This window comes from Cupressus sempervirens, chromosome 5 (genome assembly GCF_028749045.1).
Source record: "Cupressus sempervirens isolate cs-2001-9-10 chromosome 5, ASM2874904v1, whole genome shotgun sequence".
Classification (NCBI taxonomy): domain Eukaryota; kingdom Viridiplantae; phylum Streptophyta; class Pinopsida; order Cupressales; family Cupressaceae; genus Cupressus; species Cupressus sempervirens.
In genome coordinates, this window is record NC_143122.1 from 359,872,379 (window position 1) to 359,889,453 (window position 17,075).

At 33.9% G+C, this 17,075-nt stretch overlaps 1 protein-coding gene across 1 annotated transcript in view; it reads right to left on the reverse strand.

The window, feature by feature from the left end:
* Positions 1-1,896: 1,896 nt before the first annotated feature.
* The window catches only part of LOC149556221 (putative UPF0481 protein At3g02645), a 48,619-nt gene continuing 33,440 nt past the window's right edge, over positions 1,897-17,075 (reverse strand). The window contains exon 2 of the mRNA XM_089785819.1: positions 1,897-2,755. Coding sequence (XP_089641945.1) covers positions 1,981-2,755 — 775 coding nt within the window. The 3' untranslated portion in view covers positions 1,897-1,980. The remainder of the gene's footprint in view (positions 2,756-17,075) is intronic.

The window sequence follows — 17,075 nt, forward strand, 5'->3', positions numbered from 1 at the left end:
TGACTTGTACAAACAAATTAGATGTTGTGAGGAGGGATATGTGTTATCATTGACAATATTGGCCACTTGCAAACTAGCATATTCATTCTTCTAATGTAAGCTCTTCACATAGTTGTGGCCTTTTAATTATTGGTTCTTTGAGGAATAAACAAAATATTCTTCAATTAATGGGAGTTTTGAACTAAACTATAGAAGACCGTGTTAATCTCTTATACGTAACTATTTTAAAATAGCCATATGGAATAATTTACAACTAAATCATCACATATGTCTTACTATTGTAATTGTTAGAAAAAGATATAAGTCATATGCTCTTTTCAATTTTTTGTTAAAACAAGATATAAGTCATTTACTATTTTCAAGAGTTAAACATTAGGTTGTTTTTAATAAGACATCTAAACTAGTGAAAATGGCTCTATCTAAAGTGGGAGAATGGACTACTCCTACGAATACTTGATGGTCAATTTAAACATATCCAAAAAAGGAAGCATAGTAAAAAAAAAGTATAAAAAAGCTTTGATTTCTTCCATTCAAACCTCTCAGCCTTAAGGTTTACTGTGGGAATTATACTAATTTAAAAACATGCTACGAAATGTTGTCAATGGAAAAGATTTGTTGAGAACCCTAAGCGATATACAACAAATTTGATGTTTCCTGTTGACAAATACCTCTATTTTAGGGTAGACAACTACTTCAACCTACACTTCCACCAAAAAAGCTGCAAGAACTATATGTTCGACTCCCCTACCTTCCATTACATCTATATTTAACATCTCTAGATAAACTTATGAGATTAGAGGCACATGATTTACAAATGCCAAAAAAAAGTGTAACAACTACTGATCTCAATGCTCCATAGTGTGACAAAAATATACAGAGAGGAGAAATAAACAACACCATCTAAGTTTTAACAAAGTATTTTAATTTGACAAATTAGCAGAATAGAAGATGCAATGATGAACAACGTCTCATCCTCAAAAGATCATAAAGAAAATTTGCAAAAGCACAGCAAAACTTTGAGACGAACAATTCAATGGATGAGAAGATCGAAAGATGCTTACTTGAGAAGAACAAAACACGTGAATTTTCTCTCTCAAAATTTGATAACCCTGCACCATGGTTAATTTTATATTTGTAACTTGTGAAACCGACATTCACATTGATGCAATCAGTACAGGTCAATTCAACGTTCAATAGGGGATTTTGTAGTGTACAAAGATTGCTAAATAAAATCCAGGCTATAGCAAAAAATGGGAAAAGCAAGAAGTAACTTTCTACAAAAAATAACAAATTCCACCTACCATCTGCCACTTGCAAAAGCAAAAAATGAAATATCAAAGAGATCGTACCTATTGCCTATGGAGAAATAATGAATTCTACTTAACCACCTTACTGACAAAACATACTTATAAAAAAGAAAAGATTTTGTTGTCTTCAAAATCTCTACCACTTCTAACAACCAACATTAAATGTGAATAGATCGATCACGATCGCTAAAGCCAATAAAATCACACACAGATTTGAAAGGAGTCAACCACAAAATGGAGCACCAATTGTTTTTAAAAAAAGTCATTCCACAACATAGACTATTCAATGTATGATAAAACAAGTAGAAAAGATATATAATATTTTAGAATTAAGCTTGGAAAAGTAAGTCAAACTTTGACTATTTAACACTTTTACTCTAGGAATGAAGCATTAGTGTGTGTTGTTTAAGCCGCTCGCTACTTGAACTAATAATACTACAACCATACCTAAAATGAGATAATATAATTCCAAAAGTAAACAGTACAACTACTGCTCCTCTATAACGAATATTATCATGAAGTTGCAGTTCAGGAACTATGAAGTTGCAGTTCAGGAACTCGAAACACTGCATAGCTAAGTACATACTTGTTCCTATAAGCTACCGGACCAGTATGAAAGTACAGCCACAAAGTAGCCATTGAAACACATAAATAAGGGGACATGTTTGTTCTTTTACCCTTCTTCAAAAAAGTCGGCATCGTTAAACCATTTCTTGCAGTCATAGACAGAGCAGAAGGCCTGCAAACATGTGAGACCGAGAAGAATAAACGCAGCCAGGAGAGACAAGAATTTCCAAGAGCCAAAGACATAAGTTCCGATACACTTCTCTACGGCAACGTTCCATCTCCTGCTGTGGAACTTATTAACCTCAGCGATCACATGATCCAGTTGCTTACACTTCGTCAATTTCAGGCATTTTCCCATGCCGTTCCACATGCTCGCAGCCCTAGCGTCGCTCTCCAAGTAATTGTAAATGATGCCGCTGCTTCGGAGCAAAGCAACGTCTTCAGCGCTGTCGATCATTCCGTTCATCAGATCCGTGTAGCGAGTAAAGATGGAAGCCCCGGGGTTCGCCGAAGCTTCAAATGCAACCAAGTTTCTCAGAATTACCTCTGAATTGGCATCTAGTTTTACTTTGGGAAGGTACAGCGTGGCTGTCTTCTGGTCGAAGTGTATTGTGGTGAGGTCTCCGTCCGTTGGAAGGAATTTAACTCCGCCTGAGTATAGGCTGGAAATGGAGGCGATTGCTAGCTCGTCTCGTGTGGGAGGAATTTCTACGGATGACTGGCCTTCGCCTGTGGCTTCCTGGACAGCTTCCTTGGAGGACACGGTCTTGAAGATGACGAGAATCGGTCCTTTCAAAACCTTGAGAACCGGCAGTTCTCCAAGAGTGGAAACAAGGCGTAAAGGTAGCTTCATTATGACCTTGATTGCCTTCCCCTGAAACCAGAAAATACTTTATTAATTTTTTTTGAAATTTACCTAAAGCGTCAGCAAATCTTTGTTCAAAATCCGTCAAATCAGGATTTAAATTCTTGTATGAGAATTTGTGAGAAGTTTCAGAAAATCTTTCATGAATAGGCATGAAATTTTAGATGAGAAAGCTGGATCTAATTTCTTTTCTAAATGCAAATGCAGAAAATATTTTATAATGGATTTGGAAAGATCTTTCCTTTGCGCGCGGATTCGGTTCTTCATGAAAATTAAAGAAATATTGAAAATAGGCACTCGGAAAGTTTCAGTAAATATTTTATGAAAAGGATGAGACCAGGATCTAATTTTTTTAATGAAAATTCTCGTAGAGATTCGGTAGATCTTTCTTTTAGAGGCAGTAAATTTCAGGGGAGAAACTAAGATCTAAATTTTTATGCAAATACAGAAATTATTTTATATCAAAAAAAGAAAAACAGTCTTTCTTTTAATTTATGTACGAGAATATGCCAAAAAGATTTTCTGTCAATAAAAAGAATTGGGAGCGGTTACAAACTTCCAAATTAAATATTAAAAAAGAATTTTCAAAATAATAGCTGGTTACGTTGAGAGGCGTTCTATACAATCACAATATCCAGCATGAGAATATGCTAAAAAAGATTTTCCGTCAATAAAAAAAATTGGGAGCGGTTACAAACATCCAAATTAAATATTAAAAAAGAATTTTCAAAATAATAGCTGGCCGAAATAATAGGAAGCCAAATGAAGGCCAAACTAATAGGCCCGAAATAATAGGACCCGAAAAAGTAGGGCCCAAAAAGTTAGGGGTGAAATAATTTCAATATGATTTTTTTTTTGGTTAAATATAATTTTGCATGCACATTCATACTTATTTTTTGTGGGGAGTGGGGGAATTTGAAACAAATTCGTGGAATGTGAAGAGAGCTCTATTGGGGGATATGAGGAGCCTCTCAGAATTTATAAAACTAAGGCTCCTCATTTCATTTTCATTTTATGTTTTTGCAAGAAGGAAGAGGTGGAGGTTATTGGAGGATTAGATTGGAGTTTTTGAATAGGAGTAGATTGAAGTTTTGGAGTAACATTTTCGCAGGTGAGATTTCTATTTTTATTTACATTTTCATTTAGATTTAGATGTAGATGTAAATTGAAATTCAAAATTAGTTATAATATTCTACTTTGATTTAGATTTCAATTTTAGTTAATTTCATTTAGATTTAGAATTCTGTTCATAACTATTTAGACTTGCATTTAATAGTTTAGTCTTGCATGTTTGATTTAGATTTAGATTTGTATTCAAAATATATTTGATTTTGATGAAGGGCCACACCACCCGTACCAACTCACAACAAAAAATGCAACAATATGGAGATAGAGAGATGACAAAAATGCTTCATAAAGCATCCATTAATAGTTGAAATCCATTAGAAGAGATTACATTTGAAGAGCTTACAACGCAAGAACTTCTATTTCTCGAACTTCCTTACAAGAGATTACATACAAAGAGCTTCTACTTGAAGAGCTTCTATTTCTCCAACTTGATTACAAATGATAATAAGCCTTGCTTAAATAGGCACTTCTAACCCAAGACATTACAAACACAACCAATGTGGGATAAAAGGTAAATACAACTACCTTTAAATAAATATTAAATTCCCACTCAAATACAACTAAGCACCCAACAAATATTAAATACATGATTTAAAGATCTTTCCACAAACTTCTAAAATGCCACCTATGCACCTTGATTAATGGAATAACAACTATTTTTATTATTTTTCTATTTATGCCACCTATGCACCTTGAAAATAGAAATTCCTCTTTTTTCCTTTTGTCCTATTTTTCCATTTTTATTATTTTCCTTCCATTTTCGTCACTTTCTCTCTCCTCCACAATTTTTTTCCTCTCTCTTTTTTTTTTTTTTTTTTAATAATAAAGTTTTGCAAGATGCTCCTGCATCAGACTCCCTTGGTAGATAGAAAAGTGTGTCCCACACTTTGACGCCAAAAGAAAGATATACAATTATCTTCATCTTCACCACAAGCTTTTACCTCAATAGGGACAAGAAAACCAACATGCAAATCTTCCACATTGTTTTTGCTGATGCATGATGCTCCTGCATCTAACTCCCATGGTAGGAAAAATTTTGTGAAAATGGATTCACAAAATGAAGTAGCCACTACTGACATTTTTTTCTCTTCCTCCAACACATAGCTGGAACAAGTATCCGGTGCCGATATATTTCCTTCTTTCTTCTTTTCCAACACCTAGTCAGAACAAATGTTTGCTGCTGAAAATACTCCTTCGCAATGAACTCTATCCAAGTATAACTCTCATCCCCATCCAATCTTGTTGAATTAATCACGCCTGTAATAAACTCAGCAACACCATACCAATCTTCCTTTGCATACCATACATGACTAACAAGATCCTCATGCAAACCATTATCAATATCTTTCAAACTCATCTGAAATTCAGCATCATATAATTCATAGAAATTTACCTCTTTGACATAGTCATCTTTGCTTGTCACTTTCATGTTGCCAACAATGCATGCAACTACTCAACTTGCTTGATCTCCAACGAAGGCACTATACTCTTCCTCCATTCCTACAATCTTCAAATCATCTTGATCTATTTCAGGTTCATAAATCTTGTCATCTTCATGCTCTTCCTCTTCTCGTTCATTTTCTTCAACTTTAGGTTCACAAATAATTTCTTCTTCATTCGCTTGCTCTTCCACTGGATCATCTTTCTTTTCTACATCCAAATAATTATCAACATCTTGTTTCTGGTGACATGCTCTTCATTTCCACAACTCAGCTTCTAATTCATTCACTTGCTTTTGCAAATCAACTAGCAATGATTGTTGATTTCTTGCTCTAAATTTTTCAAGTCGGGGAATCTTTAGAATCCATCCAATCACAAAAGTCATCTTCTTCTTTCTCTTCTCCATAATCAAGTCTTCAGAAGACAAATCTCGTCCAAAACAAGAGCCTCATGCAAACTACCTCACAGTCGGCGCTCTGTCTACACAATCAAGAACTTCTTCACAAACTTCACCCAACTCAAGGTCCTGGTGCAAACTGCCTCACGTTCAGCGATCTGTCCGCACACTCAGGAACTCCCGCTCTGATACTACTGATAAAGGGCCACACCACCCGTACCAACTCACAACCAAAAATGCAACAATATGGAGATAGAGAGATGACAAAAATGCTTCATAAAGCATCCATTAATAGTTGAAATCCATTAGAAGAGATTACATTTGAAGAGCTTACAACGCAAGAACTTCTATTTCTTGAACTTCCTTACAAGAGATTACATACAAAGAGCTTCTACTTGAAGAGCTTCTATTTCTCCAACTTGATTACAAATGATAATAAGCCTTGCTTAAATAGGCACTTCTAGCCCAAGACATTAAAAACACAACCAATGTGGGATAAAAGGTAAATACAACTACCTTTAAATAAATATTAAATTCCCACCCAAATACAACTAAGCACCCAAAAAATATTAAATACATGATTTAAGGATCTTTTCACAAACTTCTAAAATGCCACCTACGCACCTTGATTAATGGAATAACAACTATTTTTATTATTTTTCTATTTACGCCACCTATGCACCTTGAAAATAGAAATTCCTCTTTTCTCCTTTTTTCCTATTTTTCCATTTTTATTATTTTCCTTCTATTTTTGTCTCTTTCTCTCTCCTCCACAATTTTTTTTCTCTCTGTTTTTTTTTTTTTTTTTTTAATAATAAAGTTTTGCAAGATGCTCCTGCATCAGAAGCATCATGCATCAGATTTATATATTTTATAATACTTTTCATTGTTAATGGTGCTTGATGGGAGTGTTTTAGGGGTGTCTTCTTTTCTATTTCTGAAATATTTTGGTCCAATATGTACTTTCCTAGCCAGATCTATCCATTTTCTTCTAATTCATGCATGGAGCTTGCTGACGCTATTAGCGCATTGTTGGGACTAAATGGGAATGGATTAAAGGTAAGCGAATGACTCTAGATCTGGATATGCAATTGGAATTGGCTTTGTTGTAGCTCCAATTTATAGGTTCTTTCCTGCTACCTATTCTTTCGGTGGTTTAATCTGGTTAAGTACGAATTGAGAGGTTCTAGCTCATTCCCACCGATTTGTAATTTTGTCACGATGTCTAGCATGTGGCATTTTTATGGGATTCTTCATTCGAAAATGGTGTGGATAATTATGTCAATGCTGAATGACTTGTCCAATGTGATAATTGCTCTGGATATAGAGTGCAACCATGGTGATTTTCTTAGCAATACAATTGAAAAAGAAGGGAAATATGGTATTAACACAATGTTATAGGAAATCTTTGAGTAGAAATGCTTATAAATACATTCAAATTTCTTTTATAACTCATAATATCAATCTCACTTTTTCTTGTGCTCCTTTATTCTAAGAAAGATAACAGATTGGAGGAACAAATTGCTTCTGTAATGGCAATTGCAGGTTCAATTATTTTAACAATTTTGGGCATTCTAACTGTTCCTGTGATGGGTACTTATGTTTTAGTTCTTAGATTATGTGATTTGGTTATATTTAGAGTCTTTTTAATAATGTTTGAAACTACTGTTAAATATAATAATAAAGATTAATTTAATGTTAAATATAACGTGTTACAACACTTATCAAAAACACAATTGCTATAGCAAAAAGAGAATGGAGAAAAAATTTATTTTTTGTATTAATTTGTCTACTTAAAATAGATTACAATTGCCATATTTTATATTGAGAAATGCCTCATATGGACTTTCACATGCTTATTTAACTACACTACAATCAAGCCTAACTTTGTACTTAATCTAATTTTATCAAATGAGACTGGCCCAAGATTCCTATGTATCTACTATTATAACAAATATAGACAATTGTAGAACTTGTGATTAATAATTTATAACTGCTTGATTCTCCATATTTCATGCGTAAATTCATGATTCTAAAAACTCAAAGTTCAAACTGCATGTTACATTCTCTTCCTTATTCGGTGAATTGGTGCATGACTATTAGATTAAACGGTGCATGGAAGAGACAAAACACTGAAAGAAATTACTCTTTTCTTATTATTATTGCTGTTGCTATTTTTAATTTTTTTATAATTATTTTTAGTCTTGATGCTGTTTTTAATTTTATTATTACAAATATTGATTATTAATATCTCTAAGTTCATCCAGAGAATAGTACTAAATCTAGGAAAACTTAGTAATAACAGTTTGAGATAACTGCAGAAAGTTTTTATTTTCACAAATATTCTCTTTCTTTTGAAAATCTTCTATTAATTTGGTAATGAATTGTAAAGTGGAAAGGAAAAACTTTCTGTAAATCTTTTTTGATTACTATTTCACTTGCAGTTTTCATTTTATATGAAAGTTTATTATTTTTTCAAATCTTAAAAATAAAGATTTTTATATATGTCATTTTATTTTATTATTAAAATAATAAGATTTTGGGGGTTGTAAAATATTGAAGTTTAGAAATTATTTTAGATTTTACAAATGAATTTTAACATAATATTTATATTAAAAAAAGAAAAGATAATAAAATTGTTACTTAAATCAAATATAAAAATTATAAAATTTTACCTAAATTTATTAATTGTATAAAAAACTATTAAAGATAATTAATTTCTATTAAATGTACTTGATTTTATATTATAGAAATACAAACAAAAATTATAAATTGGGACAAACTTTAGAAATGAAGTCAAATTTAAAGAGAGACAAATAACATGAGGTGATGTGTGTGTGTGTGTGTGAGAGAGAGAGAGAGAGAGAGAGAGAGAATTAACATGAGGTGATGTGATACAGAGAAAGAGTGAGATAAATAACATGATGCAATGTGTGTGTGTGTGTGTGTGAGTGAGAGAGAGAGAGAGAGAGAGAGAGAGAGAGAGAGAGAGAGAGAGAGAGAGAGAGCATATCTGTAGACAAGAAGGAGCTCATATTATGTTTCTTATAGAGGCATGTTTTATGTGGAGAGAGAGAGAGAAAGATATTATGAGGTGTATCTAGAGAGCAGGAAGAGAGAGAGAGAGATTAGGGTTGTATCCAGAGAGCATAAAGGGAGAGAGAGATTAGGAGGAGTATCTAGAAAGTAGGGTGGGAGAGATAAGTGGGTGTATCTAGAGATTAGAGAGACATATTAGAGGGGCAATACTAGAGACTACACAAAGAGAGGGTATATTTAGATAGTGGGGCAAGATATTAATGGTTGTAGTTAGAGAGAGAGAGGGAGAGAGAGAGAGAGGGGAGAGGGAGGGGGGAGGGATTACATTATTAAAAAGGTTAATAACTTGTATCACAATAGCACTAATCATGGGCACTATAATAGAACTAACCCACATTAAAATTTAACCTGTCAGTTATCCTAACACCAAGGTAAAGTGTAATAATAGCACTAACATTAGCTATAATATGATTAGTAACCCAAAAATTATCTTAACAGCAATAATAACACAAACCCTAATTCTAACTCTAACTCTAACTTTAACTAGATAATTCTAATTTTAATGCTAACCCTAACCCTAACCCTAACTCTAACTCTAACTTTATCTCTAACTTTAATTCTCCCCCTAACCCTAACCTAAACCCTTTATAATCCTAAATCTAATGCTAATTCTAACCCTAACCCTAATTGTAGCCCTAACCCTAAGCCTTACTATAACTCTAATCCTAACTCTAATTCTAACTCTAATGCTAATTCTAACCCTAAATCTAACCCTAATTTAAACCCATATTCTAACTCTAACCCTAACTCTAACTCCAACTCTATCTCTAACCCTAACCCTACCCCTACCCCTAATTCTAACCCTAACTCTAACTCTAACTCTAACTCTAACCCTCACTACAATTATAACTCTAATTCTAATTGTAACCATAACACTAACCCTAACTCTAACCTTAACTCTAACCCTAATCCTACCCATAATCCTAATCCTAACACTATATATAATGCTAATACTAACCCTAACACTATATGTAACTCTAACTCTAATCCTAAGCCTAATTCTAATCGTAAACCCAATCCTAATTCTAACCTTAACTCTAACTCTAAACCTAAATCGAACCCTAAATCTAACCCTAACTCCAGCCCTAACCTTAAATCTAACCCTAACCCCAACTCTATCTCCAACTTTAACTCTAACTTGATCCCTAACTCTAACTCTAATTCTAACCCTAACCCTAACCCTAACCCTAGCCTCAATTCTAGCCCCAATTCTAACCCTAACACTAACACTAACACTAACACTAAAACTAACACTAATTATAACCCTCACCCTAATGCTAACCCTAACTGTAACCATAACCCTTATGCTAATCATAATCCTAGCCCTAATTCTAACCCTACCTCTAACTCCAACTCTTTTTCTAATTCTAATTCTAACTCTAACTCTAGCACAAATCCTACTTCTAAATCTAACCCTAACCCTAACCCTAATTCTAACCCTAACTTTATTTGTAACCCTATTTTCATTTTCATAATCCCAACTATAATTAAAATAACCTTGGGATTAAATGAAAATAGGCACCTCGAGAATGATTACTCTTGGCGTAATATATATAGAAGTATATATAAGCTAGTTTATCTCTAATAAAGAAACAATCTTTCCTTCATCAAGATAAAGAAATTTTGAAACTAAGAACCTATTTTATCAATGCAAATGCAGCAAATATTTTACATTAAATGAGAAAAATCATTTTCGTTAAGTGCACGGTCGGTTGTTCAAGAAAATAAAAAAAATATTGAATAATTACTTCAAAAGTTCTAGCAAATCTTGATGGATGGGTAGAAGACAAAAAATAACAAAGACATCAAACAATACGATGTGCTCTCGCACAATAAATTGTATTATATTTTATTCCATCATAATCTCAAATGAGTACATACTGCCTTTTATAAGAAAGCATACAATATTCTAAAGAAATCTACTATTAACTGAGAAGACAAAACATCTACAAACTTCTAGAAAAATATTACAACTGACTCAACCTTTGGAACAAACCCTAAACCTGTTGATGTGTGTTTTATGACCCACCAAACAGTAGAATAAAATACCAAAATATCTTATGCTCTCTTGAATAAAGTCTCATGTATGCTAAGATTGCTAGAAGATCATACAATGACTTCAAAGTTCCTTCAATGCCAGGTCTTGACTGTGGATAAGATTGGTGGTTGATGTGATTTTTTGATGATCACAAGGGGCTTTACGTGTTTATTTTAGATTTATTTCAAGCCATACTGGATGTGGGAGCTATCTTAAGGTTTTGCAATGAAGTGCTTTTTTTGGAGTTTTCACAGAATATGCAAAAATTCAATAAAATAGGGTTTAGTAATTAAATTCTAATCCTAAGGGTAGCGATAACAACAAATAGTACTATAGTGGACAAATTCTTCAATTTACTGAATTTAGCTTCGCCAAGTTATACTACAACTAAGCATGAACCAATACAATCTTCAAGGGTTATGCCAAAGATTTTCATATCACCACATACACCATCATAAAGAACAATGTATATGAATGATAAAAGTTGAGCATATGCATGAAAGGGGTTCAGGCTAACTTTACACAACAAATTAGAATCACTAAAACGTCAAAAGTATGAACCTAAGGAATTCATCAATACACCATCATATTTTCCATTTTAATCACCACACATTGACTATACTAAACTTAATCTAATTGAAGAAATTTAGGAGAACAAGCAAGCACTAAGACAGAACAAGTATTCACCAAGCTCCAATGAAAACTTCATTATCTTAGTAGCTCATAGCAACAATCTCATAAAAGCCTCCCTTTACAAATGAAAAATGAGGCCTTTATATAGGTCCTCAATTACAACAGGTGGCTCGGATGATCATAATAACGGATGGCCAAGATTGTGCCACATCAGCCCTAATTAGGGTTAGGGCAAAGGAAAGGAATCTACATTAATGCAACAAGGAATCCACTATTGTAGTGGGTAATAAATGCCCAATATGCATATTCATTTAGGAAGGAGTGGGGTGCAATAAATATCCACCATGCATGTCCATTACTCAATAAATGCTTAGTTTTCATTGAATAAATTATTCTTGATTCCATTCTCTGAATGCATAGAAGTTTGACTTGGAGACCTCAATTCTTCATCAAAGATAATTGGGTGCCATGAAATGATGATGGAGGCCATGTAAGCTTGAGTCTTTTCCAACTACGTCATTTTAACTAAGATCCAACTTTGACTGACTTTTTTGAAAATCTCTCTTCGAACATTCTCGTCTTCCACGTACTTTCTTAGAAATTTATCTCCCTAAAATGGATTGGAATCCCTTGCTAATGAATATGTTACTCTAGAATTTCTTCATATTGAACTTCCTTCCCCATGTTCTTGGATTTTTTTATTTGAACTTTGATCTTTGAACCTTGAATATTTGGGACTGGATCACTTAGTACTTTGATCTTGGTACTAGAATTTTGAATTTGAGTGTCTTTCTTGAATTTCTAGAACTAAAGCTTTCTCCTCCTTTTTCTTCAAATGCTTTCAATTCACTATTATGCCTTTTCTTACATTTTGAAGAATTCCCCCTTTTTTAATCATCATCAATCATTTTTCCAATCTTGGGTACACACTTGAAGAGGGTGAAATTCGAGATCTGGAGGAGAAATTTCTAGCAGTTAATCCTTTTTCATTTTTCCATGAAGGATAAAGTTTCCAACACTAGCCATTTATTATGCCATGAAGGAGGAATTTCCAACACTTAGCCAGTTTTTCTTCCATGAAGGAGAAACTTCCAACACTAGCATTTTTTCTTCCATGAAGGAGAAATTTCTAACACTTCGCCGTTTTTGCTTCTATGAAGGAAAAATCTCCAACACTTAGCCATTTTTGCTTCCATGAAGGAGGAATTTCTAACACTTCACCATTTTTGCTTCTATGAAGGGCAAATCTCCAACACTTAGCCATTTTTGCTTCCATGAAGGAGAAATTTCCAACACTTAGCCAATTTTGCTTCCATGATTTCTAATTCTCTTGCTCATGGAAATTTTGAATGGTCATGGATTTTGTCCATGATGGAAGAATTCTGTAACAACCATTTTTCTCCAAGGCAGGACTTTTTGAGAGATCGTGGATTTTGTCCATGATGGAAGAATTCTGCAACAACCATTTTTCTCCAAGGCTAGATTTTTTGAGTGATCGTGGATTTTCTCCATGATGGAAGAATTTTGCAACAACCATTTTTCTCCAAGGCTGGATTTTTTGAGTGATCATCGATTTTTTCCATGATGGAAGAATTTTGCAAGAACCATTTTTCTCCAAGGCTTGATTTTTTGAGAGATCATGGATTTTGTCCATGATGGAAGAATTTTGCAACAACCATTTTTTTCCAAGGCTAAATTTTTTGAGTGATCATGGATTTTGTCCATGATGGAAGAATTCTGCAACAACCATTTTTCTCCAAGACTAAATTTTTGAGTGATCGTGGATTTTATCCATGATGGAAGAATTTGACAACAACCAATTTTCTCCAAGGCTGAATTTTTTTAAGAGATTGTGGATTTTGTCCATGATGGAAGAATTCCACAGCAACCATTTTTCTCCAAGGCTAGATTTTTTGAGTGATCATGGATTTTGTCCATGATGGAAGAATTCCACAATAACCATTTTTCTCCAAGGCTGAATTTTTTGAGTGATCATGGATTTTGTCCATGATGGAAGAATTTTGCAACAACCATTTTTCTCCAAGGTTGGATTTTTTGAGAGATCATGGATTTTGTCCATGATGGAAGAATTTCGCAACAACCATTTTTCTCCAAGGTTGGATTTTTGAGTGATCGTGGATCTCACACTTTCCATGTTTAATGATTTTTCAAATTGTTCCAAGTCTTCCAAAAATTTTCTCACCTATTTGTCGAGGATTTCCCAAAGAAAATCAAAATTTTCCTCCACAATTTTTGGGGAGCAGGATTTCCAATCTTATATGCAAATAAGAAACTTCCAAAAATAAAATTAAAAAAATGGTGTGCATCGCAGTTTAACCGCAATCATGGATTTTTATCCCAACATAAAATTTTCCACATCCACTCCAAGTCTACGCCTCTACATGCGAGAGCAGGGTTTTCTTAGAATGAAGGATTTTGTCCTTTGTGAGATATTTCACATCAATGCAAAATCCCACTCTAAGATTGTGGAAGGTGTATTTTTAATGCAGTAAAGGATTTGACCATTCCCTGTGGATAGTTGACCTATGCTCTAGTAAACCAAGGAATCCATGGTGCGAGGCTAAGTTTGAAAACATGGGGGGGGGAGGGGGGGGGGTCCCAAGCATGGGTGGGGTGAGGCTTCTTGTCACAACATCTGGTGACTCCATGGGTGAAATGTTACAAACATTTCAAGGATAAAACTTAATTCAAACTCAAAATCTTTGGTTTCTCAATCTTATGTCACCAATAAGAGAGAAAACAAGCTCAAAAGGAGATAATAATCATATATTGGATCAAAACACATTTAATCTGCGACAACCTAAGTGTGTGCAAATGTATTAATTCCAGCTCAACAAGATCAGTCAAAAATCCTAGGATTGTTCATGACAAGTTATTGGTTCCTCTTGACTTCAAAAGCATCCTAGACATTGCCCTGCTACCAGTCAAGCATCCATAGCCCCAACGGAGTTGTCGCTATAAAACCAACAGAGATTACTCCACTTTTGGTGAATTATTCTTTAGAACACCTATGGATATTTTCACGTACCCCCAAAGCCAATCTTATTATTTCATCATTCTTTTTTTTTTAATTCCTTTTGAATTGGTATTTCAATTATTTCTTTTCTCTTGGCTTGTAAGAAATGAATCTTACCATGGGTTTAGGAGTTACAGTGGTGCTGAAGCAAGATTTTAAAATTTTCACAAATCATGACCTTTCCCAAAGACGCATAGATGGACTTAGAACAATAGTTAAGAGTGTGAAATATGTCGCAACCTCAGAGTTTACGTGTCAAGACACAATGTATGATTAACCTTCCAAGTCAAGTATGTTTTCTAACCCACTGAAAATATATGAAGGATGGCCAAGATTCTAATGCTCTTCATAACAATTATCTAAGAAATGAAATAAACAAAACTCAGTGAAATCTTCAGATGAAGTAACCAAATCACTACACCACTCCACTTGCAAAAAGATATTCTTACAACTATGAGCCACCTAGAAAAAGCCAAAACCTACGACAAAACCAAAAGAAGAAAGAAAACCAAACCACCTGAGAAGGACAACTTAGGAAAGAAGAAAACACAACAAACAAGGGAAAGAAAACCTAAACTATGCAAAGCCAAAAATCCTAACCAGGAGAGGGGAGACAAACCAAAAATCCCACCTAACTAAAAGAAAAGAAAAAACAAAAAAACAAACCACAAAGGAAAACCTAGACGAACTATGTACAATTTAGGCTTCACAAAGAAAACCTAAGGGAAGAAATAATGCATGAGAAATTGCCCATTGACGAGCAATTGGACTTCCTTTCCTGTTAGAGTCTTAAGCTTGAATGCATTATCTCCCAAAATTTTAGAAATTTGGTAAGGACCTGTCCAAAAATTATCAAACTTGTCATGTCCACCTTTCTTTTCATGTGCCTTATCCTAGCGAAGTACCAGATCTAAAATTTGAAATTCTTTAACCTTTTCCATTTTGTCAAACCATCTCTTGATAACTCCTTGATGTTTAGCAAACTTTTCCAATGCTTCATCTCTCTTTTCTTACAAGTGCAACAATTACATCAAACATGTTTTCACTCTATCTTCTCCTTCCATAAAATCTTGCATGAATTGTAGTGTTGGAATCCTCAATTGGATAGGAAAAATTGGATCTTGTCCATAGAGAAAATGATATGGAGATTTTCCCAAAGAACTCTTTATTCTGATCCTATCTGCCCAAAGTGTAAATCTTAACTATGTATGCCAATCTCTAGGATTATTGTCTAATAACTTCTTCATTGCACTCAATAGATTTTTGTTTGTTGATTCTGCCAATCCATTCCCTTGCAAATAGCAATTTGATGAAAAGTTTAGTGTGATCCCATAGTCAAATGCCCAATTTGAGAACTTCAAGGATCTAAATGCTGGCCCATTATCACATAAAAATGCATGGGGACATCCAAACGTGGTAATGATATTTTCTTTAAGAAATTTAATAACAACCTCTGTTGTGCATTTTTTTAGCGATTGAGCCTCAATCCATATAGTACAATAGTCTGTACTAGTCATGATATACTGGTGGTGTCCTAATGATGGTGGATTGATGGGACCAATGAAATCCAATCCCCATTTTGCGAATGGTTTTACTTTAATAACAGGTTGTAGTGGCATAGCAGGATTTCTTTCACGTATTGCAGCTATCTGACATATGTGACATGTCTTCATGTGTTCATAAGTGTCTTTAAACAATGTTGGCCAATAATACCCTATTCCTGATATTTGATGAGCCATGGCCAAACCACTTCCATGACTAGTTCCATATTTACTATGAAAATGCTCTATGATGTGTCCAGCCTCTTCCTTTCCAACACATCTTAAATAAACCTCATCATGATTCTTTCTATATAGCATAGATCCTTGAAGCATAAAATTTTGACTCTTTATTCTCAATGAACACTTTTGAACAGAATTCAAGTGTGATGGAGAATTATGGTTTAGAAAATAATAACAATATCATCATACCATTCATCTGAGGATACTTCTTCTAACACATATACTTGTTGTACTAACCCGAGACCAGTTGTAGATAGGGTTTGAGCTAGAGCTTGTCCTCGTACCAACTTCATTGGTTGTATTTTCATGTTGTATTCTTCAATAACTACCATCCACTTTCCTCTTCTTTCTCCCAATTCATTCTGCATTAGCAAAATCTTTACTGGTGCATCAGGAACTATTGCATAAACCTTGCTTCTTAAGATGTAATGTCAAAATTTCTTTATTATTTTTACTAAAGCATAAGCTTTTTTTTCAACATTTGGATATCTCAATTCTGCATCTTTCAAGGGTGAACTCATGAATTCAATAGGATGTTCATCCTAATCATCTTCTTTCTAGGTAAGGATAGTTGCACAGGTGTGTTCTGAGGTAAAAGAATATATATGAAAAGGCTTGGTGTAGTCTAGACTCAACAAAATAGGAGCATCTACGATTGCTTGCTTGATTTCTTTGAATGCCTTTCTTACTATAGGTGTCCAATCTATCCTTGCTCCTTTCTTTAACATATCATTTAATGGCCTTACTATCTCTGCAAATCCAGTTATGAACTTCTTTATGAAG